Source organism: Podarcis filfolensis, assembly GCF_964270895.1.
Source record: "Podarcis filfolensis genome assembly, chromosome: 17".
In the NCBI taxonomy this organism is placed as follows: Eukaryota; Metazoa; Chordata; class Lepidosauria; order Squamata; family Lacertidae; genus Podarcis; species Podarcis filfolensis.
In genome coordinates this window covers 1,877,598-1,904,232 of record NC_139621.1, presented here as the reverse complement: position 1 = coordinate 1,904,232, position 26,635 = coordinate 1,877,598, and the positions used below count along the sequence as shown (strand labels likewise).

At 44.4% G+C, this 26,635-nt stretch overlaps 4 protein-coding genes across 5 annotated transcripts in view; 1 reads left to right on the top strand and 3 right to left on the bottom strand.

The window, feature by feature from the left end:
• The window catches only part of SHFL (shiftless antiviral inhibitor of ribosomal frameshifting), a 181,094-nt gene that overhangs the window by 60,336 nt on the left and 94,123 nt on the right, over window positions 1-26,635 (top strand). The window lies entirely within an intron of this gene.
• On the bottom strand, window positions 2,276-10,351 carry LOC310752349 (olfactory receptor 12D2-like; the record flags this gene model as incomplete). Its single annotated transcript, XM_083592458.1, has 2 exons — window positions 2,276-3,111; window positions 10,177-10,351. 2 exons carry the CDS (start codon window positions 10,349-10,351, stop codon window positions 2,276-2,278), a joined length of 1,011 nt encoding a protein of 336 aa, XP_083448584.1.
• LOC310752348 (olfactory receptor 5C1-like) lies at window positions 12,951-13,886 on the bottom strand (the record flags this gene model as incomplete). The annotated part of the gene is made up of 1 exon (XM_083592457.1): window positions 12,951-13,886. The coding sequence occupies one exon, from the start codon at window positions 13,884-13,886 to the stop codon at window positions 12,951-12,953; it is 936 nt and encodes a 311-aa protein (XP_083448583.1).
• LOC310753198 (olfactory receptor 1f45-like) lies at window positions 23,038-25,920 on the bottom strand. 2 transcript variants are annotated; one of them, XM_083594256.1, is made up of 2 exons: window positions 24,910-25,920; window positions 23,038-23,289 (listed from the first exon to the last, which is right to left on the bottom strand). In XM_083594256.1, the coding sequence occupies exon 1, from the start codon at window positions 25,856-25,858 to the stop codon at window positions 24,923-24,925; it is 936 nt and encodes a 311-aa protein (XP_083450382.1). In that variant the 5' UTR covers window positions 25,859-25,920; the 3' UTR covers window positions 23,038-23,289; window positions 24,910-24,922. The 2 variants fall into 2 exon arrangements, with proteins under 2 accessions (XP_083450382.1, XP_083450381.1); XM_083594255.1 differs by having other exon boundaries at window positions 23,038-23,267.

Sequence of the window (26,635 nt, the reverse complement as noted above, 5' to 3'; positions counted from 1 at the left end):
AAAAAGCAATTTAAAACGGGGTGCCTCTCCCGTGCATGCAGCTCACATTCTCCATGCATCCTGCACAAAACAAAGCAAATTCCCCATAATACCACAAAGAAGCAAACCAACCCCAAAGGAAGCAAATTCACCAGAAACCCCAAACCAAGAAAAACTACTGTGCTAAGTTTCTTGGTTTTTGGGTTTCTGGTGATTTTGCTTCCTTTTCATTGGTTTTGCATATTTTGTGGTTTTGCTTCGTTTTTGGATTTCTAGAGAATTTGCTTCTTTTGGGGTGTGATAAGCATTTTGTTGAATAAAAAACCCTTTCATTACTGCTTTACTCGCATCCCATATAACACTTAAGTTCGTTTCTTGATTTAAATTTATATCAAAATAATAGCATTTAGGGTAGAGGTTGGAGTTGGGTTAGAGTAAGAGTTAGGCTTAGGGCAAGTGTTAGGGCTGGGTTTAGATTTAGAGTGAGGTGGAGGGTTATGCTTTGGTTAGGATTAGGGTTACAGTTAGATCTTGGTTTTGGTTCTGATTCACTGGAATCAGCCCCAAAGCAGCAAATTAGATAGAAATAAAAAACCTAAGCAGAACAACCAAAAACAAACAAAACGACCAGAAATGAAAAAACCAATTGAAAAAAAGAAAAAACTAGCTGAATGCAGAAAAGAAGCAAAACCTAGCAGAAACTAGCAGAACCACAATAACCCACCCAAAGTATGTAAATTCACCAGTAACACGTATATTAAGCAAAACCACCAAGAACAAAGAAAGAAACACCAAAGATGCAAAAAAGAATTGAAAAGAATCAAAATCAGCTGAAACGCACCAAACAAATGACCAGAAACTTCCCAGAGAAGCAAATTCACTAGAAAGACAAAAACTTGGAATACCACCAAAAATATTGCAAAGCATAAAAATCTCAAAAAACGAAAAGAAGCAGAATCACCAGATATAGGCCTATATGTTGTATATTTACCAGATATACAAAAACTAAACAAAACCCAGCAAAATAAAGCTTCCAGTTACAAGAAAGGAGATTCTGACTAAACACCAGGAAGAACTTTCTGACTTTCTGTTTGACTTCCTTGGGAGGTGGTGGACTTCCTTCGTTGGTGGGTTTTAAGCAGAGGTTGGATGGCCACCTGTCAGGGATGTTTTATTTGAGATTCCTGCATTGCACGGGGTTGGACTAGATGACCCTCAGGATCCCTTCCAACTCTCCAATTTTATGATTCGATGGTGTACTTCCTGCCCCCACCCACATTTCATTACATATTTTCCTCCATACTGCCAAGGAATAAGTCAATGATTTCTCTCAGGGTGTTGTTAGCACTGGGATCTCAGAGGGGTATGTTCCCAGTACATTTCTTTGGAGAGTTTACTGTATTGCCGTATTGGTCAGGCTTTCTCAACTCAGAGGTCCTTCAAATGCCTTGGAGCCAGGGGTGGGGGGTGGGGTTGATGAGACTGTGAAGTTTATGTTCAGAAGGGACTTTATGTTTGGTAATGGTTTTCATTTCCATTTCCAAAAAAGCAATAATAACAACAAGAAAGAGAAAAGATCAAAGCAATAAAGAAATTAAGGATATGAGGAGAGAGGATGGAGTGGTAGTATTCTAAAAACAGCACTATAATTCCAGACAATAGTTCTTCATAAGTATACTATCCAAGAATGTTTCCCCATAGAAATCATAAGGAGAGAGTGACTGCTAGCCATGTTCCTATACTTTAATGCATCCAGCAGATGACAAAGTGTCGAAAAGCTGTCCTTCATTTTTGGATAGTGCAGAGTTTGGATATACGTATTTTGTTAGCTTTTCCTTTCAAGCAATAGTCCAGATCTGCAGGGTTCAGAAGGGATTGCTTGTGTCTGGATAGATGCCCAAGTTTCTTTTGTTATTATTTATAATCTATTACATTTCTCTAACACCCTTCATCCAAATTTCACAGGGCTGTTTCCAGTATAGAAACACAAAAACGCATACCATAATAACAAAGAAAAACAATAACACCCCCTACACCCACACACCACTTAAACCTGGGCATGTGTCATTGTTGCGGCATTGTGATGGGACAGAAGCATGCCAATGTGGATTGTAGCATAATTGGTAGGAAAGCTTGGGAAACCAGGAATAATGTGTGCCTCTGTGTGTCAACATGAATCACCAAGGGTTCATCAAGAGTGGGATGGAGGACCTAGGATTCTATCAGATGAAAGGGAAACCGATTTGCTTCAGGGCCACCATATTTACAGTACATGGCGTTCTGGCACTTACACTCTTTACTGTCTTTGAGAACAGGATCTCCTGCATATAGCCCTTCTCAAAGCAGCCTTGACCTCCTTGTTGCGTAGGGTGTAGATCAACGGGTTCAAAACAGGTGTGACTGCTGTATACAACACAGTCACAGCCCTGTCTGTGTCCAGAGAACCCTCTGAGTGTGGCCGTAGATACATAGCTCCAGCACAGCAGTAATGGAGGGCCACTACAGTGAGGTGAGCCCCACAGGTGGAGAAGGCACGTTGGAGACCTTTTGCTGAGCGCATGGCAACCACTGCCCTTAGAATGAGAGCATAGGATGTCAGAGTTAAGGCAAAGCAACCCATGATGATGGAGCCAGTGACCCCAGCTAACAAGGCCTCGTTGAGCCAGGTGTCTGAGCAGGAGAGTGCCAGGAGTGGAGATATATCACAGAAGAAGTGCTCCACCTTGTTGTCTTGACAGAAGGAGAGCCGGGACATCATGATGGCATGGAGGAGTGAGTGGAAGAAGCCAGCTGTCCACACCAAGGCAGCCAGGGTCCAGCGCAACTGGCGATTCATCAGGACAGGGTAGTGGAGGGGATGGCAGATAGCCAAATAACGGTCGTAGCCCATGATGGACAACAGCATAGCTTCAGTGCTGCCTAGAAAATGGAAGAAGAATATCTGGGCAATGCACCCTGCATAGGGAATACGATTGCTATGGGAGGCTAGCCCCACAAACATCTTGGGGACGGTGGTGGAGAAGTAAAAGATGTCAATGAAGGCCAGATTGCCAATGAAGAAGTACATGGGTGTCTGGAGCTGCAGGTCCCAGAAGGTGACTCCTGCCACCACCAGGTTTCCAGAGATGTTGGCTAAGTATAGGAGCAGAAAAAGACCAAAGAGGAAGCCATGAAAATTATGGGCATCTGACACACCGATCAGGATGAATTCAGTGACTGATGTCCCGTTCTGCATCAGCCTGATGAATTTAGAAAGCAGGGATGAAAATTGCTGCAGGTGAAAAAAAGAAAATCACCAAGACATTCTGGAAAATGAGAGTTACCTTAGCTTCTGTGAGTTACCTAGAAATTGCTGTAAACCCAATCTTATAAGGCCATTTACATTACACCATGATCTGCTCTCTCAATGATACAATTTGGTTCTCGTCACTCTGTCTTCTGCTTCCTGGCCATTAGCAATTATTATTATTTTATTCCTACCCTATTTACTCGATGCAGCTTAACCCCCCTCCCAATTATTATATTTTTTTTTGCATGGATGCTCCAAAGAATCAATTCAGCTATTGGGTTTAAATAAATAAACAGACACGTCAAAAGTTCTACTAAGACTGTAATTCCAACCCAGTGTGCAGAGAAGATCCTCTTACATCTCATCCGGGAGTCATGAACCTTTGCATGAGTATTTTGTGCTTTCATGTTGATATTCTTCCCCTCAGATGGGGGCAATTTGGTGTACAATTTCAGTGATGTATCTTTCCCTGATGCCCTATCTGCATCCATTGCTATCGCAGGAGGTTGTGAAGGGGCTCCCATGGCAGTTCAAGCTTCAAGGCCCCCCAGATGTAGGTCCACCACTGGGTAGAGATTCCTGCATCGCAGGAGGTTGGGCTAGCTGGCCCTTGTGGACCCTTCCAACCCTACAATACCATGATGCTGTGATTCTGTGATTCTTTCAACAGTCCAGCCTCCCCTCCTGACTGGTCAACACCTTCGTCTACTGCTAGGGAATCTCACCACACCATGGATGAGGTGTGGCAGGGAGCTGTTGTGGGACTGTCTCCCTTTCCCATGGCTTCTCAAGGCCACAAAATGGAGCCCTGCCCTCCCTCTCAGGCCACTCCTTGCTGGCAGCACCCTCTGCAGCCTTTTCCTCATTTGACAGCAACTGCAGCTGCAGCCATGAGCCATTTGGGACCACAGGGCTCACAGCATCTGACCCGACTTCTTTCTCAGATGGGCGCAGGAGTGCCGACTCTCATTTCTGCTCACTATATGTACAGTGATTTCCTCTTTATAGCTTTGATTCAGGGCTCAGTGAAAGGTCAAAGAACACCTGAGACAGGGACATTGCTGATGCTCTGCAGATGTGGACCTGATCAGTCCCTTGGATGGGTGGGTCCCTGGGAGCCCCACAAAGCAGCAGAAAATAATAAATTGTTATTTTTAAATATTAAATATAAATAAAGGAGCAGAAGGTTCAAGTTATATTTTTACCAAACTATGGAGTGAAAATGTGACTTAGAAGCCACTGTACCAGCTGACCTGGTAGGATGTGGGTCTTCTTCTCCCCTAGATGAGAAAAGGTCTTTCCGATGCTGAAGGTGCTGTGCTTTCTTCGCAGTGTCAGAGCAGAAACTGGGAGCAGACACCCGCTCAGTGACTTGTAACTGGCTTACAGCTGAGGTGAAAGGGAACTATTTCTTAACTGGTTGGCTGTGGTGCCATAGGCCTTTGGAGAACAAATATACACATGAGAACCTTCCTCAGGAGAAGGAGGAGGCCACATCCTCCAATTGAATGGAAGAGCTAATAAGCCACAGCATCTGTAGAAGACAAAAAACCAAAACAAAAAACTAGAGCGGTAACCCCAAAACACCCCAGGGAGCTCAGAACAGGAAATGTTGGGGAGAGGGATGGGGAATGGAGTGGGGGAAGTTGGGGAATGGAATGGAGTTGCTGGAATCATGGACAGAAGTACTCCACACTGCAATCTTAATTTTATTTATTTTAAAGTTTGTTTTTTCCTCCCAGGGTCAATAAACTGGTATTCAGCAGTAGAGTCAAACATGGCTGTTGTGGCCAGCAGACATGGATAGCCTTATGCTCTATGGATTTGTCTAATCTTCGTTTAAAGCCATCCAAGTTGGTGGCCATTGCTGTCTCTTGTGGGAGCAAATTCCAACTGTGTGAAGAAACGTGCACAAAATTGCCAAAAAAGAGAACGAAAGAGGGCACTAATTTACATAAAATTTACATGAAATGTGTATATGGTGATTAATGCATAGACACACATGTAACAATAATGGATTGGACCCCCCTGTACACCCAAAATTGTCTTTTGTAGGGGGGGGGTCATCCAGGATAACCCCCAGATCAGTGTGTGGGTTATTCTTTCATCTGTCAAGCTGCAATGCTTGTGTTGATGGAACATTAATTCCACCTAACTGCTATGCAGTGGTACCTCGGGTTAAGTACTTAATTCGTTCCGGAGGTCCGTTCTTAACCTGAAACTGTTCTTAACCTGAAGCACCACTTTAGCTAATGGGGCCTCCTGCTGCCGCTGTGCCGCCAGAGCACGATTTCTGTTCTCATCCTGAAGCAAAGTTCTTAACCCGAGGTACTATTTCTGGGTTAGTGGAATCTGTAACCTGAAGCGTATGTAACCCAAGGTACCACTGTAATTTAAAAAGAAACCCAATGCTCCTCATCATAGTGGAGAAGGCATCAGATGACTTTTTTGCCAGCTCCATCAAGGCAACTTCTAGGCCTTCTTCCTGTTTTCCTGTTTTCCTGTTTTCTGGTTCCATATCTTTAAAGCAGACCTGGACTGAACAGTCCTCACAGAGAGGACAACTCCAAACAAAGGACTCTTCCTTATAAAGCTGGACATGGTCACCGTAGGCCACAGAGCCCTCTCTGTGGGCACACGCGCTGTCACCCCAGCACAGAGCTGGCAGAAGGCAAGGGTGGCGCGTCAAGTCCTCAGCTCAACCTGGGCAGCCGGAGTGCCATGTGCACGGCGGATCGGTGCAGGAAACTGCGCGGCAGGAGAGGGATGTGATGCCTGTCAGGGCACCGACTCTCCAAAATGGAGGGAACAGCTAGTCTTTGGCCCGAATTCATTGTGCCCAACTGCTCGGAGGCTTCCGGAGCATATTGTGGTGATTAGTATATTGTGCAAGCCGGTTGCAAAAGAGCACTGGCAATGATTATGATTATGGTGGGCCCTCAGTTTCAGATGCTGCTGCAAGGTTGAGGCCAGTTGGGGCTGGGCAAGGGAGAAAGACTAGCAGGTGGGGCAGCCCCCGTGGCCATTTCAGGAAATGGTGGTAAGGGGGGCACCACTCTGCACGCACTCAGAGGGCCATGCCAAGAACGCTTGCTTGCTTGGGCTGGAGGTTAAAAGCGGGGAATCCTTAAAGTGTGGAATTCTCTGCCAAATAATTTTAAGCCAATGAAAGCACTTGGGATTGGTTTCCTTACTTGGTTTGGATCATCTTAATGCAAACTTCTACCTTTCAATAAAAAGTTGTTTGTATCATTGAAAGCTCTGTTGTGTTTTTCTTTTAAGACAAAATATGTTAATGTATGAGTTGTTTTTTCTAAACTAAAACCTCAGTATTCAGGTTAAATTGCCAGGTTGGCGCTTTGTGATAAATAAGTGGGTTTTGGGTTGCAGTTTGGGCACCCGGTCTCTAAAAGGTTCGCCATCACTGTCCTAGGTGCCTGGTCACAAGTGGAGGAAAGCCCAGGAGAAATTATGTCGTAAACTGCCCTGTGATCTTCGGATAAGGGCCGGTATGTAAAATCATCATCATCATCATCATCATCATCATCATCATCATCATCACAGCAGCTCATTTCTCCTTGAATGTGCTTTGTTTTTCCTATCCTAGGCCCCATTGTGCTCATTAGCACGCATTGCAGCTCAGGGCATTGTTACAAGTGACTGTCTCTGTGGATTATTTATTCCTGTTGCGTCAGCTTCTTCTAGTTCTGGGACTGCATTCTCCTGGTGCAGAGAGTGTGGTGGAGTAGTTTCAGATCTTGTCTAATTAATGGAAGGCCAAGGACGATAACTTTTAATTAGATCTTTTCCCAGCTGACCTTCTTTCACTTCTGTTCACTGCCATTGCTTCCCCTCTCTGCTGAAGTTCTGGTGCTGTGTTAAACAGACCCCTTGGTGGTGGGTGAGCTGGGTGGGCACCCAGGATGCTGAATTGAGGGATTCCTGAGCTCAGTGGCTGTGCTTCTTAATGTTCTGTCTAGAGTGAGTGAGGGTGTCGAAAGGCAGGTGTGTCCAGGAGCTTTTTCTTCAAGGTTCTACAAGTTGCTTGGGTGCTAACTACAAAAATGATCATCCTTCAACTAGCTTTAAAGTACGTCTCCACTTTGATGTCATTTGTTTTATTTGTTTGATGGCAAATGTTTTACTTTAAAGCAATGTTACCAAGTACTTCAAATACAGTTCACACTGAACTAAAACAGCTGTTATGTTCCAGCGATAGCACATAAAATCAAAATTGTGTATCATCAAAACACACTCTCCCTGCATCTCAAAACATTGTTCCAAAGTAAGTATAATGTCAGGTGGGACTGCCAATGTTTCCCCCCTACAATGCCAGCCCCCCATTATTATTATTATTATTATTATTAGCCAAGTGCATAAAGCTGAATTCACACAAGTTAAATGTGCGTAAGTTGCAAGCTGACTCTACAGTAGACACACAACTTCTGCACATTTAACTTGTGTGAATTCACCTTTTCACACTTGGCATTAAAAAAATGGAAAGGGGGTGGAAAGGAGGTCTGGGGTTTTTGTGTGTGTGGCAGTTCTTCCTGCCATAGAAGCCAACTCCTAGGGGCCAAGGTCCCTTCACAACCCCCCTAAAATATTTGAGGAGGCTGAGCCCCCCCCAAGTTGATGGGCATTGCCATTCAAACAGTGTGCATGCATGGCAACATTTGATTGATTATGTGGGGCAGGGCTTACCTGCCCCCCATATTTTATTCAAGTTGGCACCCCTGCCACCCGCCATTGCATCCAATGTTTTGACCAGGCATAGACAGAGTCGGTCCTCCAGATGTTTTGGGACTACAACTCCCATCATCCCTAGCTAACAGGACCAGTGGTCAGGGATGATGGGAATTGTAGTCCCAAAACATCTGGAGGGCTGCATTTGCCTATGCCTGGTTTTGACTATATGTGATTCTGGCTTTGGGCACAATCCCTGGAGTGTAACCCCCTTGTAAATTTCAGGCTTTCTGTACTATAAACACTGTAAGTACTATATACATGATAATAAAATCAAGCTGCAAGCTGGAAGAGGTCAACTGGATACCTTTTTAAATTTATAACGTTTCTTTATTATTTTTTAAGATAAAAAATGGGCATTATGAAAATAAAGATTGCTTACCAAAAGACAGGAATGGTGACAATTATTAAATGCGGAGTAAGGCATTTGCTAGGCTTGGTCACATTGTTACTACAGCTCTATATTCTGGGGGCAATGGCAGTTTTCAAAGTTATGAAAAAGCAGCAAGGGAAGAAGACTGAAGAAACAGCTACCGTAGCCTGGGAGCCGATGGATACTGTCTCTTTCTCCTGCCACCCTAGCAGTTCGAAGGCAGGGAGTGTTGATGGTCTGGGAAAAGAGCTTGCAGCAGAAGCCATTTCGCCAACATAATAAAGAATATAGGACAACTCCCTGAGCCTACAGTTTTGTGAGAGCCATCCTTTGAGAGCCATCCAACCCACTTGACAGGGACTTCACGGGATCCTAGAATTGGAGCACTGAAATCAGAGGCTGCTCACTCTGGGCCCTTTTCATAGGCAGAAAACGTGGAGGTTGCAGGCCGGTGGTCCTGCTATGTTTTGCAATGCCACACAAGCCATGCAACTTGGAAAAGTGTGAATTTCAAAGGGCAGCTGTCTTTTGGCTTGTGTGTTGTTTCGGAAAGTGTGTATTTTGAAATTTTGTCTTTACATGCAAACAAACAAATATCCTATTCTTTTTATTAAAAACCCCCCAGTATTTCAGATCTGGCATAGTGTTTACTTCCCAATGTTGAATACAATTAGTGATGACCAGTAAGTTTTTTAAAAAATGTACCTTATCATTTTGTAAGTCAAATATGACCTTTGCTTCTTTTCTAATTCCATGATCTGATATTTCAAAAACTTGATTTGTTGTTGTTTAGCCGTATCCTACTCTTCGTGATCCCATGGACCAGAACACGCCAGGCACTTCTGTCTTCTACTGCCTCCCGCAGTTTGGTCAAACTCATGCTGGTAGCTTCGAGAACACTGTCCCACCATCTCGTCCTCTGCCGTCCCCTTTCCTAACATCAGGGTCTTTTCCAGGGAGTCTTCTCTTCTCATGAGGTGGCCAAAGTCTTGGAGCCTCAGCTTCACGATCTGTCCTTCCAGTGAGCACTCAGGGCTGATTTCCTTCAGAATGGAGAGGTTTGATCTTCTTGGAGTCCATGGGACTCTCGAGAGTCTCCTCCAGCACCAGAATTCAAAAGCATCAATTCTTCGGCGATCAGCCTTCTTTATGGTCCAGCTCTCACTTCCATACATCACTACTGGGAAAACCATAGCTTTAACTATACGGACCTTTGTCAAAACAAAAAAAATTTTTTTCCTTCCAGTAGCACCTTCAAGACCAACTAAGTTAGTTCTTGGTATGAGCTTTCGTGTGCATGCACACTTCTTCAGATACACTCTGAAGTGTATCATGTACACGAAAGCTCATACCAAGAACGAACTTAGTTGGTCTTTAAGGTGCTACTGGAAGGAAAAAAATTTTTTTTTGTTTTGACTATGGCAGACCAACACGGCTACCTATCTGTATACGGACCTTTGTTGGCAAGGTGATGTCTCTGCTTTTTAAGATGCTGTCTAGGTTTGCCATTGCCTTTCTCCCAAAAACTTGATATAGACACCTTAAAGCAAGGATGGGGAGTCCTTGATCTGCCAAATGTTGTTGGACTGCCTCTCCCAGGGGATGATGGGAACTGAAGTCCAAGACCTTCTAGAGGGCAACTGGTTCCCTGCCTTAAGGCATTCCCACTACATATGCCAATATACACCTTTTGTTAATGTTCAGTGTTATAAATTGTTCACATCTGTCAGTATCAAGAGACAAAGGAGGAGTGCACCTTAGGGGTGAGGTCAAGCCGTTGGAGAGTTACAGCGCTTGCTGTGGCCATAGAGACTGAGACAGGAGAAGCAGGTGGGGCAGACAATGGCATCCGGTTTCACTGTTACAGATGCGCTATGGCGTTTCTTCTCTCTGTGCTCCTCCCAGCAGTCACTACAGGTCTTCTTCTGGTCAGTACTGAGGATATACAACCTGTCTCCAAGCATTGCGGTCATCTGCAAGGGAATCCCATACAACGGGGTTGATGTTGCCAGTCTTCATGTCACATTTGCAGACATCTTCGTTGCACAGAGTTGGTCTGTCAACAGGCTTGGTGTCTGAAGACAGCTCCTCGCAGAGCACATCGTTTGGGATCCTACCAACTTCCGTTCTGTGGGCATGACCAAGCCAGCATAGATGTCACTGGGACAGGAGTACAAACATGCTGGGAATGTAGACTGGGGAGAAGACATCTTTCTTTGGGACTGTCCTGCCAGATAATGTTACAAATAAATGAGTGGAATTCAACCTTGCACTATGTTGATTGTTCTGTCTGCATAAGTGCATTAGCTTGGCAGGTGGAACAATCTGCCTCCCCTCCTCATGTGTGCTGTTTTGTGGGTTCTCCTGACCCCCCAAGCCAATTTGGGGGTTGCGGGAGGTGAAGAGCTCCATTGCACAAGTGGAAGTCCTTGCACAGGGCTTCTGCTGATGGTGTTCATGAGGTGAATCCTGCCCATTAAGTGGTTGTTGTTATTTTAAAAACTTTCTACTGTTTGTGTTACTGTTTTCCCTTCATGACTTTGCTCTGTTACCTGATTACATTGGTGTTTAAAATAATTCTCAGATAATAATAATAATAATAATAATAATAATAATAATAATAATTATTATTATTATTATTATTTATTTATACCCCGCCCATCTGGCTGAGTTTCCCCAGCCACTCTGGGCAGCTTCCAGTCAAGTGTTAAAAACAATACAGCATTAAATATTAAAAACTTCCCTAAACAGGGCTGCCTTCAGATGTCTTTTAAAGAGAAGATAGCTGCTTATTTCCTTCACATCTGAATGGAGGGGGTTCCACAGGGCGGGTGCCACTACTGAGAAGGCCCTCTATCTGGTTTCCTGTAACCTCACTTCTCGCAATGAGGGAACCGCCAGAAGGCCCTCAGCGCTGGATCTTAGTGTCCAGGCTGAACGATGGGGGTGGAGACACTTCTTCAGGTATACAGGACCGAGGCCGTTTAGGGCTTTAAAGGTCGGCATCAACACTTTTAATTGTGCTCCGAAACGTACTGGGAGCCAATGCAGATCTCTCAAGACCGGTGTTATGTGGTCCTGGCAGCTACTCCCAGTCACCAGTCTAGCTGCCACATTCTGGATTAGTTGCAGTTTCCGGCTCACTTTCAAAGGTAGCCCCACATAGAGCACATTGCAGTAGTCCAAGCAGGAGATAACTAGAGCATGCACCACTCTGGCAAGACAGTCCACAGGCAGGTAGGGTCTCAGCCTGCGTACCAGGTGGAGCTGGTAGACAGCTGCCCTGGACACAGAATTAACCTGTGCCTCCATGGACAGCTGTGAGTTCAAAATGACTCCCAGGCTGCGCACCTGGTCCTTCAGGGGCACAGTTACCCCATTCAGGACCAGGGAGTCCCCCACCCCCGCCCACCCCCTGTCCCCCAAAAACAGTACTTCTGTCTTGTCAGGATTCAACCTCAATCTGTTAGCCACCATCCATCCTCCAACCGCCTCCAGGTACTCACACAGGACCTTCACCGCCTTCACTGGTTCTGATTTAACAGAGAGGTAGAGCTGGGTATCATCTGCATACTGATGAACACCCAGCCCAAACCCCCTGATGATCTCTCCCAGCAGCTTCATATAGATATTAAAAAGCATGGGGGAGAGGACGGAACCCTGAGGCACCCCACAAGTGAGAACCCAGGGGTCTGAACACTCATTCCCCAACACCACTTTCTGTATAATAGTGCCCCCAGATCCCAGCCCCTCTAGACGGTCCAGAAGGATGTTATGGTTGATGGTGTCAAAGGCCGCTGAGAGATCCAGCAGAACTAGGCCCTAGCCTGCCAAAGATCATTGACCAGCGTGACCAAGGCAGTTTCAATCCCATGGTGAGGCCTGAATCCAGATTGGAAGGGATCCAAATGGTCCGCATCCTCCAGGCGTGCTTGGAGTTGTTCAGCAACCATCCGCTCAATCACCTTGCCCAAGAATGGAAGATTTGAGACTGGGCGATAGTTGGCCATAATGGCCGAGTCTAAAGATGTTTTTTTAAGAAGCGGTTTAATGACCGCCTCTTTCAGTTGGTTTGGGAAGGCTCCCTCGCAGAGGGAAGCATTCACCACCCACGGAGCCCATCGCCCAGACCTTCCCTGCTCGCTTTTATCAGCCAGGATGGGCAAGGATCAAGAAGACAGGTGATTGGTTTCACTCCTACAAGCAGCCTGTCCACATCCTTGGAGGTTTAGGATGATTCTAGTAAGATGTCATGCGTTTTTGTCATCATCTATCTCTGCCCCTCTCTTGATTAAAAAACAAAAATGTTGCTGCTTCTGACAATTCTCTTGAAGTATTGACTTGACCAATTATCCCAAGTGTCTTACATGTAGATTCTAGAATATGATGGTGACAGACAGTGATGAACATTGAACAGCAAATAAGATGAGATTTTAAAGTAAGAGAAAACTTGGCAGAAGAAATCCAAGGATATCAATTGGAGGTAGTCTGAATATTTTTGGACTACGGCTCGCATGATCGGACATGCATGCAGGACTTTTTCCTGGATCTTACTTCCTCAGCTCAAGAACACCAAGTCCAGCGGCCCCATTTGCCTAGCCTCCTCCTGGCAGCCCGCTTGACCTCAGTATTACGGAGACTGTAGATGCCAGGATTGAGGGTAGGGATTACCACCGTGTAAAAGACAGAAGCCATCTTGTCGGTCTGTGGTGCATATGTGCCACCAGGCCGTAGGTACATGAAAATAAGAGTTCCATACAGCACCCCCACAGCCGTCAGATGGGACCCACAGGTGGATATGGCTCTCCTTGACCCTGCTCGCCCCACACTGCAGAGGATCATGCCATAGGAAGTGAGGATGGCTGCAAGAGTGCTGCTCTGGATGGTTCCACAGACCACATAAAGCAGCAGCTGGTTGAGGTCTGTATTTGCACAGGCCAAAGCCAGCACTGGAGGGATGTCACAAAAGAAGTGGTCCAAAGTATTAGCATTGCAGAAGGGCAGGCAGAATGCCATGCCGGAGTGGATGGCTCCAGAGGTCACACCAGCTGTGCAGGACACTGCCACTAGGAGGCGACAAAGGCGCTGTGGCATGGCTGCTCCATAGTGCAGAGGGCGGCAGATGGCTGCATAACGATCATAAGCCATAGCAGCCAAGAGGCAACACTCAGCATCAGAAGCAGCTGCGAAGAAGAACATCTGGAGGGCACAGGCGGGGAGGGGGATAGTGTCGTGTCCTTTCAGAAGGCCCAGGAGCAACTTGGGGGCCACGGTGCAGCAGGAGCACAGGTCCATCAGGGCCAGGTGGCTCAGGAAATAATACATGGGAGAGTGCAAGGATTGCTCAGCCCTGATGAGGATGGCCAGAAACAGGTTCCCGGCCAGGCCAAGGAGATAGATGGGCAGGAAGAAGCTGAAGAGAAGGAGCTGAAGGTCACGCTGGGAAGTGAAGCCCAGGAGGACAAACTCTGTCACCACAGTGCCATTGTGATGAGCCATCGGATCTGTTGGAGGGAGAAACGACTTTGAATCCTTTCCTCCACACATTCCATCAAGAGAGCAGACCCAGCCGTCTTTTTATTAATGATAAATAAATAACAATTAATTATTATTTTATTGCTCAACCCTACATGCTCAGACATTCCTCAAGGAGGATGCCCCATTCTCTTCCACTAAGAGTAAATAGAAGCTCATAGCCCTGGGCATGATTTACCACTGAGCTGTTCAGAACCACAGCCTTCATTCAGCCATGAAAGATAGAGATAAAGAGACCGGATGACCATTGTCTCAGCTCCAATATTCAGAGGAAGGGAGTGTATGGGGCGTTAGGTAGTATCTCTGGTGGAGGACACATGGTGCTCCTTCTGGAGTAGTTTGTCCGCCTTTGGTCCCTACCCTGCACTCAGCTCTCACCTGTGGCTCCTAGAAGCTTTCAGCATGCAACAGTGGCTGCACGCCAGAAATGGTGTTGACTGGCTGGCTAAACCAGGTCAGAGGAGCCAATAGGTCTCAAACCCTCAGTGTGTTAGGGACTTCCCCTGCATATGAAGACAGGCTCCAGCAGATTGAGCGGACGATACTGAAAGTGGGTCCAATGGTTAAGCAGGCAGTTTCTGCACATGCTGTAGAGGGAAGTGAGGGACAGGTGGTGCTTGTCAATCTAAGAAGGTACCCCATCGAGAAGGAAAACTCTGATCCTAAACCTTTGCTGCCTTGCAGGACATCTTCAGAAGAAGGAAAGGCTAAGGAGTAAACCCTACACAAATCTGGAGTGGAGTCCCTGAGACTGTTGGGTGGCACTTTGTACGCCTCTTTCCAACAACTCCTGCAGCCAAGCTGGTGCCAAATGTATTGCTCTGCTTTCCTTTGGACCACATCAGGGAGGATGAGGGGGTCTTGTCTGGGCAGCCCAGGACCTCCATGCACACTGCCAGGGATTTTTCCCCCCGCTGGAACTCAGTTCCAGCACCTCTCAGGTGGGTGCCATTGGCATTATAAGAGAACAAGGGAGGCGTTCATGGTGAGTTCCAGCACCTCTTTCCCCAGAAAAACAGAACTGCACACTGCCCTTGTGTCCTAGGAGGTCACTTCAGAGTTGCTACCACAGTGGTTTGACGTCAAACCCAGAGGTGCACTCTGTTGTTTCTCAGGACAGACAGATACCAGCAATTCAGAGGAAAGCAGGAACTCCTCATGCCCACCAGATGGTGATGGAACACTTATCGTGGAGAGCATGGAGAGTGGAATTGTCATGGACATGGACACACAAACATACAGGATTGAATCCAGTGCTAGTCCTTCTCAGAGTAGACCCATTGAAATTACTAAACTTAAGGTAGTCATGCTTATTATTATTATTATTAGAATTTATATTCTCTCCAATATCCAGAGTGCTCAAGGTGGTTCACAGAACAAAATCAAAATATAAAACCATAAAATATATAATCAAAATAAAAACAACAACCCAATAATGCCCCCTCATTAACAGAATGGGTATTAAATACAACCCACAATCACCATAGCTCTACACGGTATCCATTGTCTACATAACTTTTTTAAAAAAGAAGCTCCCCAAGGAATTTACAGTCTAAAGGCAGGGAAGAAAAGGGAAGGGAGGAATGGGAGATAAAAGAATAACAAGGGATGAATATGCCCAGATGTCGTTACAGGGATTTAAGGTTCATGCCAGTTGGGAATGTCAGGCAATAGGTTGACACTCTGTGGGAGAGGCATGCTTTGAGGAGGTATTTAAAAGAGGAAGCAGAGATGGCAGCTCAGAGGTATCTGGAGCTATCAAGGGAGAAGGAGTGGAGAGATAGCAGGAGGCTTTGGGGTGGTGCAAGGCAGTAGAGCTGGAGGAATGAAGATGTGGGGGGAGTAATTGAAGGTCAAAAGAGAAGGATGAGAGTAAATTCTTTGAAGAAAAGGACAAAGAATTTGTACTGGATGCAGGAAAGCTTGGGAGGCGAGAGGAGCAACTTGAGCAGAGAGGAGCAACTTGAGGGTGGAGAACCTGTGGCCCGACAGATTTTGATGAACTCCAACCCCTATTATCCCTTACCATTAACCCTTCTGCTGGGAGTTGGAGCTCAGCAACATCTGGAGAGTACCAGGTTGGTGAAGGCTCCCATAGATAATAAAAGTTTCCCTATTCAAGTGCCTGATACAAGTCCAAAAACATCTGGAGGGTCACACCCTTGGAGGAAAGCCAAGACTCAGAAGTGCTTTTAATAGGCTCTGGAATCTTATAAGGTAGAACTGGACGTGGTTAAGTTTAGAGTCAGGAACTGGTCACTACAAATGTTGATCTGATATCTCTGTTCCTACAATAAACCGCATCCTACATGCCAGTTCATTCCCTTCAGCTGCCCCCACAGAGCTGTCTTCCTCAACCGGTGGATGTTGCTGGACTACAGCCCCCATAATCCCTCACCATTGGCCATTCAGACTGGGTCTTCTGGGAGCCTGAGCCACAAAACAGCTGGAGAGACCCTTACCAAATATCAGAACAGGCCTAGATTCCGTTATTTAGTTCCCAGTTCCCATCATACCTGTGCAGAAAGAGAACGTGGTGTGTCTTTGTTAGTTCTTGTGTGATGCAGCCCAGGCTGCTTTTTTTAAAGCTTTCTTATGCTGCTCTGGAAGTCATGATTTGCCTCAATCTTTTTCCCGTGGGAGAGAGAAGATGATCTAATGCTCCTTTCCCTTGGCGCAACTCCCTGAAAAAGACCCCTTTGGGGACAATTGTAGTTTCTTTAGCTAGTTCTGGTGTCTCTGCACTCAGAGGGACTTGTTATCCAGCCCAGAAGCCTTTGCCTTTCCAGCTGATGATTATTCTCCCACTAATTAAAAAAAAATGTACAGGATTGATTAATAAAAATAAAATAAAATTAGTTTGCAAGTTCTTGCAGGTTAACTCTATGTCCAGGGTGGCTGTCTACCAGCTCCATCAGGTACGCAGGCTGAAACCCTACCTGCCTGTGCACTGTCTCACCAGAGTGGTTCTTGCTCTGGTTATCTCCTGCTTGGACCACTGCAATGAGCTCTATGTGGGGCTACCTTTGAAGGTGACTCAGAAACTACAACTAATCCAGAATGTGATAGCAGGGAGTGGCCACCGAGACCATATAACTCTGTTCCCGTAGGTGCCAGCTCCCTGGGGACCACAAAATGCCCCATAAAGGGGCTGGGCACCCACAAATTTTGGTGCCAGGGCCATGCACACTGCCTGGCACCCATGGCCCCAGGGATCCAAGGTTACGGAGCCAAGCTGGCACTCCTGACTGGTCCTAAAGGATCCACACTGGCTTCTGGTACGTTTCTGAGCACAATTCAAAGTGTTGGTACTGGCCTTTAAAGCCATAAATGACCTTGGCCCAGTATACCTGAAGGAGCGTCTTTGCCCCCTCCACCTGGAGCAGGAACTGGCAAGCCACTCCAGTATCCCTGCCAAGAAAACTCCATGGACCAAGACAACAGGCATATAAAGCTTATGACACTGGAAGATGAGCCCCTCAGGTCGGAAGGCGTCCAACATGCTACTGAGGAAGAGCGGAGGACAAGTACAAGTAGATTCAGAGCTGATGAAGCGGCTGGGCCAAAGCCGAAAGACCGCTCAGTTGCGGATATGCCTGGAAGCGAAAGAAAAGTCCAGTGCTGTAAAGAAAAATATTGCATAGGAACCTGGAATGTAAGAACTATGAATCTTGGTAAGTTGGATGTGGTAAAAAATGAGATGGCAAGAATAAATATTGACATCCTGGGCATCAGTGAACTAAAATGGATGGGAATGGGCGAATTCAGTTCAGATGACCATCATATCTACTACTGTGGGCAAGAATCCCGTAAAAGAAATGGAGTGGCCCTCATAGTCAACAAAAGAGTGGCGATAGCTGTACTGGGATGCAATCTCAAAAATGATAGAATGATCTCGATATGAATCTAAGGCAGACCTTTTAACATCAAAATAATCCAAGTTTATGCACCAACTACTGGTGCTGAAGAAACTGAAACTGACCAATTTTATGAAGACTTACAACACCTTATAGAAGTGACACCAAAGAAGGATGTTCTTCTCATTATAGGGTACTGGAATGCTAAAGTAGGGAATCAAGAGATAAAAGGAACAACTGGCAATTTTGGCCTTGGAGTTCAAAATGAAGCAGGGCAAAGGCTAATAGAGTTCTGCCAAGAGAACAAGCTGGTCATCACAGACACTCTTTTCCAACAACACAAGAGACGACTCTACACGTGGACATCACCAGATGGGCAGCATCAAAATCAGATTGATTATATTCTCTGCAGCCAAAGATGGAGAAGCTCTATATAGTCAGCAAAAACAAGACCTGGAGCTGACTGTGGCTCAGATCATCAGCTTCTTATAGCAAAATTCAAGCTTAAACTGAAGAAAGTAGGAAAAACCACTGGGCCAGCAAGATACAATCTAAACCAAATCCCTTATGAATACACAGTGGAAGTGAGGAACAGCTTTAAGGATTTAGATTTGCTGGACAGAGTGCCTGAAGAACTATGGATGGAGGCTTGTAACATTATACAAGAGGCAGCAACTAAAACCATCTCAATGAAAAGGAAATGCAAGAAAGCAAAGTGGCTGTCCAATGAGGCCTTACAAATAGCGGGGGAGAGAAGGCAAGCAAAATGCGAGGGAGATAGTGAAAGATACAGGAAATTGAATGCAGATTTCCAAAAAATAGCAAGGAGAGACAAGAAGGCCTTCTTAAACGAGCAATGCAAAGAAATAGAGGAAAACAATAGAATGGGAAAAACCAGAGATCTGTTCAAGAAAATTGGAGATGTGAATGGAACATTTCGTACAAAGATTACCATAATAAAGGACAAAAGTGGTAAGGACCTAACAGAAGCAGAAGACATCAAGAAGAGGTGGCAAGAATACACAGAGGAATTATACCAGAAAGATATGGATGTCTCGTACACCCCAGGTAGTGTGGCTGCTGACCTTGAGTCAGACATCCTGGAGAGTGAAGTCAAATGGGCCTTAGAACCACTGCTAATAACAAGGCCAGTGGAAGTGATGATATTCCAGCTGAACTATTTACAATTTTAAAAGATGGTGCTGTTAAGGTGCTACACTCAATATGCCAGCAAGTTTGGAAAACTTAGCAGTGGCCAGAGGATTGGCGATCAGTCTACATCCCAATCCCAAAGAAGGGCAGTGCCAAAGAATGCTCCAACTACCGCACAATTGCACTCATTTCACACGCTAGCAAGGTTATGCTTAAAATTCTACAAGGCAGGCTTAAGCAGTATGTGGACCGATAACTCCCAGAAGTGCAAGCTGGATTTCGAAGGGGCAGAGGAACCAGAGACCAAATTGCAAACATGCGCTGGATTATGGAGAAAGCTAGAGAGTTCCAGAAAGACATCTACTTCTGCTTCATTGACTATGCAAAAGCCTTTGACTGTGTCGACCACAGCAAACTATGGCAAGTTCTTAAAGAAATGGGAGTGCCTGATCACTTCATCTGTCTCCTGAGAAATCTCTATGTGGGACAAGAAGCTACAGTTAGAACTGGATATGGAACAACTGATTGGTTCAAAATTGGGAAAGGAGTACGACAAGGCTGTATATTATCTCCCTGCTTATTTAACTTATATGCAGAATTCATCATGCGAAAGGCTGGGCTGGATGAATCCCAAGCCGGAATTAAGATTGCCAGAAGAAATATCAACAACCTCAGATATGCAGATGACACAACTTTGATGGCAGAAAGTGAGGAGGAATTAAAGAACCTTTTATTGAGGGTGAAAGAGGAAAGTGCAAAATATGGTCTGAAGCTCAACATCAAAAAACGAAGATCATGTCCACTGGTCCCATCACCTCCTGGCAAATAGAAGGGGAAGAAATGGAGGCAGTGAGAGATTTTACTTTCTTGGGCTCCATGATCACTGCAGATGGTGACAGCAGTCATGAAATTAAAAGACGCCTGCTTCTTGGGAGAAAAGCAATGACAAACCTAGACAGCATCTTAAAAAGCAGAGACATCACCTTGCCAACAAAGGTCCGTAAAGTTAAAGCTATGGTTTTCCCAGTAGTGATGTATGGAAGTGAGAGCTGGACCATAAAGAAGGCTGATCGCCGAAGAATTGATGCTTTTGAATTATGGTGCTGGAGGAGACTCTTGAGAGTCTCTTGGACTGCAAGAAGATCAAACCTATCCATTCTTAAGGAAATCAGCCCTGAGTGCTCACGGGAAGGATAGATCCTGAAGCTGAGGCTCCAAGACTTTGGCCACCTCATGAGAAGAGAAGACTCCCTGGAAAAGACCCTGATGTTGGGAAAGATGGAGGGCACAAGGAGAAGGGGACGACAGAGGACGAGATGGTGGGACAGTGTTCTCAAAGCTACCAGCATGAGTTTGACCAAACTGTGGGAGGCAGTGGAAGACAGAAGTGCCTGGCGTGCTCTGGTCCATGGGGTCATGAAGAGTCAGACATGACTAAACGACTAAACAACAACAAAAAGTTACAACAATAAATGTTGGAGATGCAAATCCCATAAAGGAACTTTCTTCCACATGTGGTGGACGTGCCCAGAAATTAAAAAAATCTGGGACACGGTCTTCAAAGAGTTAAAAAAAATATTAAAATTAACATTCAATAAAAACCCGGAAGCATTCCTACTAAGGATTCTAACAAATAACATTCCATATGAAAGAAGAATAATATTTCTCTATGCAGCAACCGCAGCTAGAGTATTAGTGGCAAAGTATTGGAAGAGCGAGACTATCCTTTCAAGAGAGGAATGGCAACTAAAACTTTGTGAGTACTTGGAACTCACAAAAATGACAGAATCAATAAGAAATAAGTCAGCAGATAATGTTAAAAAAGAGTGGGAATGCTTCAGTAATTACTTAAGGAAACAAGGTTCCGCCTCTGAGATTTGGTTGTTTTTGGAATAACTCCGTAAATAGGGATACATCGCTCCCTCATACCAAGATGAGGAGAAAACATTAAATGCAGGGGGGGGGGGAATTAGTAAGATGAAAGTCCACCACATCACAATAATTAAAATAGGTAAAGAGATTCAATCCATATGGAAAGGTATCATATATGAGAAATGCTATGATAGGACTGAATCGTATTGAATTGTATCTAACAAAAGATACTTATTTAATCTTTTTAAAAAAATTGTTATTGTCTTTGTTTTTTTCTCGTTTCTTCTTTCTTTTTTATATATGTTGAGATGTAAGGTTTCAAAGTCTGATATTATTTGATTTATAAAGAAGTTAGCAATGTATTTTTTTTTATATGAATATTTATTAGGTTTTCCAATTTTATATAAACACAAAAAGAAAAAGAAAAAGAAAAAGATTAAAAACAAGTCAATTTCAATAACAGTTTTTCAATAACATGATTCTTTGACTTCCTCATACCTCCCCTTCTTGTTTTCTAATTCAACTTGTTAATCCAGCAAATCCTAATCTCTTAACATTCCTTTTAAAATAACACCTTATTTTCCACTCAACTTTTTTTTAAATTTAATGACTTAAACAATTTAATCCCTATTATCTTTGTCATAACAGCTAGAGACCACAAAAGTTCAATCCAACATCTTTTCAAAGTTCATTAATTTTGTAGTATTTCTGTAAATAGTCCTTAAATTTCTTCCAATCTTCTTCTGCTGACTCTTCTCCCTGGTCGTGGATTCTGCCGGTCATTTCTGCCAGTCCCATGCAGTCAATCAACTTCATCTGCCATTCTTCCAGAGTGGGTAGATCTTGAGTCTTCCAGTGCTTTGCTATAAGTATTCTTGCTGCCGTTGTAGCATACATAAAAAAAGTTCTATCCTTCTTTGGCACCAAATGGCCGACTATGCCCAAGAGAAAAGCCTCTGGTTTTTTCAAAAAGGTATACTTAAATACCTTTTTCATTTCATTATAAATCATTTCCCAGAAAGCCTTAATCTTTGGGCACGTCCACCAAAGGTGAAAGAATGTACCTTCAACCTCCTTGCATTTCCAACATTTATTATCAGGCAAATGATATATTTTTGCAAGCTTGACTGGTGTCATGTACCACCTGTATATCATTTTCATAATATTCTCTCTTAGGGCATTACATTACTTCAGCTTGCAAGAAGTTAGCAATGTATGTATTTGTTATCTATGTATTTATTTGTATATTTTAAAAAGCTGAACAAAACAAAAAACAAAAAACAAAATTATACGACTTGACTTCCAGCTTGAGCCACCAGGGTCAGCAGCAGTTCCCATGACAGCAGAGGCTGGCGTTCAGCCAATTAAGGATAATCTGAGAGTAATTATCCTTGCAAGCCCCCCCTCCCCGGGTTGGGGGGCTGAGCTCACACTCGCAGATCGTCCGATACCTGCTTTTCACTTCTACAATGCGGGGGCAGAGGATGCTGAATGCACGTACCGGTAACTCGCCAACGCAGTCACTATGAGCAGCAGTTCCTCTGTTTTTTAAAATAGATATGAATTTGGACTTAAGAAACAGACATGTTCTGGAAGGAGATAAGATAACCTGCTAAATGAATCAGCCACTGAGTGCCAAGGTCTCGATCGGGAGAGGACTACCATCGTACAGTGGTACCTCACGTTACAAACGCTTTGGGTTACAAACGCTTCAGGTTACAGACTCCACTAACCCGGAAGTAGTACCTCGGGTTAAGAACTTTGCTTCAGGATGAACAGATATCGTGCAGCAATGGTGCAGCAGCAGCAGGAGGCCCCATTAGCTAAAGTGGTGCTTCAGGTTAAGAACAGTTTCAGGTTAAGAACAGACCTCCAGAATGAATTAAGTTCTTAAGCAGAGGTACCACTGTAACTGGATTGGAAGGTGGGTGGATACTGCCTGTATTGGGAAGCTTTCAATGTCTGATGTATCATGTGTTCTTTAATTCTCTGCTGGAAGCCACCCAATACAATTATTATTATTATTATTATTAGTAGTAGTAGTAGTAGTAGTGGTAGTGGTAGTGGTAGTGGTAGTGGTAGTAGTAGTAGTAGTAGTAGTAGTAGTAGTAGTATTTTAGTACCCAGACAAAGCTTTGGAGGAAGTAGTAGAGTGGTCACTTAAGGGTCGCCAAAAAAGAGGACACACACACAGAGATTTGCATAAAAATTTTATATTCTGTATATTTAAATTTAGAAAAGATTACCATAATTTAAACAGAAGTACAATGCACCTCACCCAAGTGGGGCAAATGTTGACAAATGAACTGCGTGCCTTCCCAATCCGTTGTTCAGGTTCTCATTGCTGAAGGCAACTTCAATACCTCTGTGCTCTTTTCTCAGTCTTTGTCTTCAAGGCAGACTTAAGGAAGACAGGGCTTGAAACAGGGGACGCCTTCAGACTGATGGCTGTTTTCTTATAGCCCTTCAAAACAGAAGACTGTCCTCTGTAAAGTAAGATGCATGGTCACCCTAGGAGGAAGTTAAGTTTTGCAAAAACCTGGCTTGGCATTCAGACATATATATATATTTAGATGGCAATCCAGTCAGATGGGCAGGGATAATAATAATAATAATAATAATAATAATAATAATAATAATAATAATAATAATAGGAATTAACTATGACTGACTGCTTGACTAGCTTCTCTGAATTGCCCAATGCCAGTTTCCACTCTGGCAAGGTGGAAGAAGCCTTTAATCACTGACAGCCTCTCATCTAAAGGGGAAAAAATAGAGGAAAGTAATTGAAACAACCCCCATTCAATGGAAAGAGAACCCAGCATTAGGGTGATTTAGAAAATTATCTGAGGGGCAAATTGGAGGCTATCCCCCACTCCCTGTGCACACCAGAAGGAAACAACAGAACAGGCTTGCAAACCTTTCATTTGGTGTTAGAAACCTTTGCTGAATGAAATGTACTTGTGACTAGACCTTATTGAAGGATCCTGCCTATGGGGAAGCAGATCCCTTCGTAATATTGCAGTTTAGTCTTGTGTGGAACCTATTTTGATTGTTTGCAATGCTTCAGTGGTTCTGACCTTGAGTCAAATCTGTTTTATATGTAGGGTGGTTACTTAAACATTGCCAAAAATGAAGACGCAATACAGCCTAGATTTGCATAAAATTTGCTGGCACATATTACATTTGCATAATTCTTACAATTCAAATAAAAATGCAATACATTTCACCATAGTGGGGAAGACAGTGTTTGTTTGTTTGTTATTATGGCAAAACAGCCAGCATATTAGAGGGAAGACAGTGAGCAGATACCCAGTGTGCCTCTTCAGTCTGCTGTCCTGATGTTACTAAGTGCAGATAGACAAAGCTCTCCATTATTATGGTTTTGTAACATTAATATGGACTTGGACAGGACACCCCTTCAAATAGAGGACTGTCCTCTGCAAAGTAGGAGACATGGCCAGCCTCCTGATAGGAGAGCTTCATGTGTGAATGTGCCACTGCATTATTCTTACAATTATAATCAATATGCCATATTTATGCACTGAATGGCTGGACAGTCAGCCATTCAGTATGTCAGCCTAAGAAGTGGCATCTCTTGGCATGGAAAATTCAAAAGATAACAAAGGGCTGACCCATAGAAGAGTGAGCAAGCTTGTTTTCTCCTGCTCTGGAGGGTAAGACGTGAACCAATGGCTTCAAGTTGCAAGAAAGGAGATTCCAACTAAACATCAGGAAGAACTTTCTGACAGTAAGAGCTGTTTGACAGTGGAAGAGTCTCCCTTGGGAGATGGTGGACTCTCCTTCCTTGGAGATTTCTAAGCAGAGGTTGGATGGTCTTCTGTCATGGATGCTTTAGTAGAGATTCCTGCATTGCAGGGGCCAGACTAGATGACCCTTGGGGGCCCTTCCAACTCTACGATTCTGTGATTCTGTGACATAGAAACCCTTGGATCCACATGAAAACCATTATCTCTCTTTTCACCAGTTATTCTCATCAACACTTCCTGTGTGAAATGCTGTGATAATGAGGATTCTACATTGATACCACACGAAGGCAGAAACCATCCCCATTCATCAGAGGCATTCACAAAATACAGGCTTACATCCTTTAGGAGTTTAGTTGACTTTGCTTCCAAAAAGCTTCCTCAGGGCTTCCTTCATCTTGTCATTTCTCAGAGTGTAGATGAAGGGGTTCAGCATGGGTGTAACCACAGTGTACATGATGGCAGCCAGTGTGTCCTTCTCAGCTGAGAAGCTGGATGAGGGCTGGAAGTAGACCCAGATGACAGTGCCATAAAATAGGGTCACCACAGCCAGGTGGGACCCACAGGTAGAGAAAGCCTTCCACTTTCCCTCCTTAGATGGAACCCTCAACACAGCCATCAGGATGCGTGTATATGACAGGACAATGAATGCTAGAGCTCCATTAACAATCAGAGCTCCTTCTGTGTGCACTACCAGAGTGTTCAGATAGGTGTTTGAGCAAGAGATTTTCAGCAATGGGAAGACATCACAAAAGAAGTGAGGCACTTGATTGGAGGCACAGAAAGAGAGGTGGGATGTTAGAAGGGTGTGCAGGAGAGCATGGAGGTGAGAGGTCAGCCAGGAGGCAGCCACCATTAGTAGGCAGGTCCTGTTGCTCATCACTGTGGCATAATGCAGAGGCCGACAGATGGCCACATAGCGGTCCAGTGCCATGGATGCCAAGAGAAAGCTGTCACTGATGCCAAAAGCAATGAAGAAGTACATCTGTGCCAGGCACCCACCATATGAGATCTTCCTCACTCCTGAGACTGTATTGGCCAACATCTTGGGCACGATGGTTGTTGTGAAGCAGATGTCCACAAAGGAGAGGTTGCTGAGGAAGAAGTACATGGGAGTATGGAGGAGGTGGCTATCCAACCTTATGGCCAGTACAATAGTCAGATTTCCCAGCACTGTGATGATGTATATAATCAGGAAGGTAGTGAAGAACAACATGTTCCAGTCTTGCTGGCTCGTGATGCCTAGGAGGATGAATTCAGATACAGTGGTCCTGTTGTCTATCTCCATCCTGTTAGAAGACTCTATCCTGCATTGCAGAGGGTTGGACTAGATGACTCTTGGGGTCCTTTCCAACTGCAATTCTATGATCCTATGTAGGGAAGTAGAAGAGAGAGTGTAAGACAATGAACACAAGGCAAAGAATGCTGGAGATACACAGTCATTGCAGAAAAACCTATCAGAGATTAAAAAAAATATTGTGAGTACCATTATTCTGCAAGAGAAACAGGAGAGACAACATCTTTTGAATCATGAATCTTTCCCATCCCTGCTATTTTTCAATCTCCCTTTGAAAAACAACCCAACCCCCCATAACCACAAAGAAAGTTTTTGAGACAGCTTGTAATAAAGATCATGTTGGAGGAATTGCAAGCCCACATTAAAACAGTTAATTTAATTCAAAGAAGTATATAACTCTGGTAGGGGAACATCCCTCCAGCTGCAGGCTGTGGCGGCCCAGCCAAGCATGGGGAGGAAATAACTCCCACCTCTCTAGGGGAATCTTAGAATCATAGAATCATAGAATCATAGAGTTGGAAGAGACCACAAGGGCCATCGAGTCCAACCCCCTGCCAAGCAGGAAACACCATCAGAGCACTCCTGACATATGGTTGTCAAGCCTCTGCTTAAAGACCTCCAAAGAAGGAGACTCCACCACACTCCTTGGCAGCAAATTCCACTGTCAAACAGCTCTTACTGTCAGGAAGTTCTTCCTAATGTTTAGGTGGAATCTTCTTTCTTGTAGTTTGTTGTTTGTTTGTTTTTTTATAAGATTTTTATTAAAGT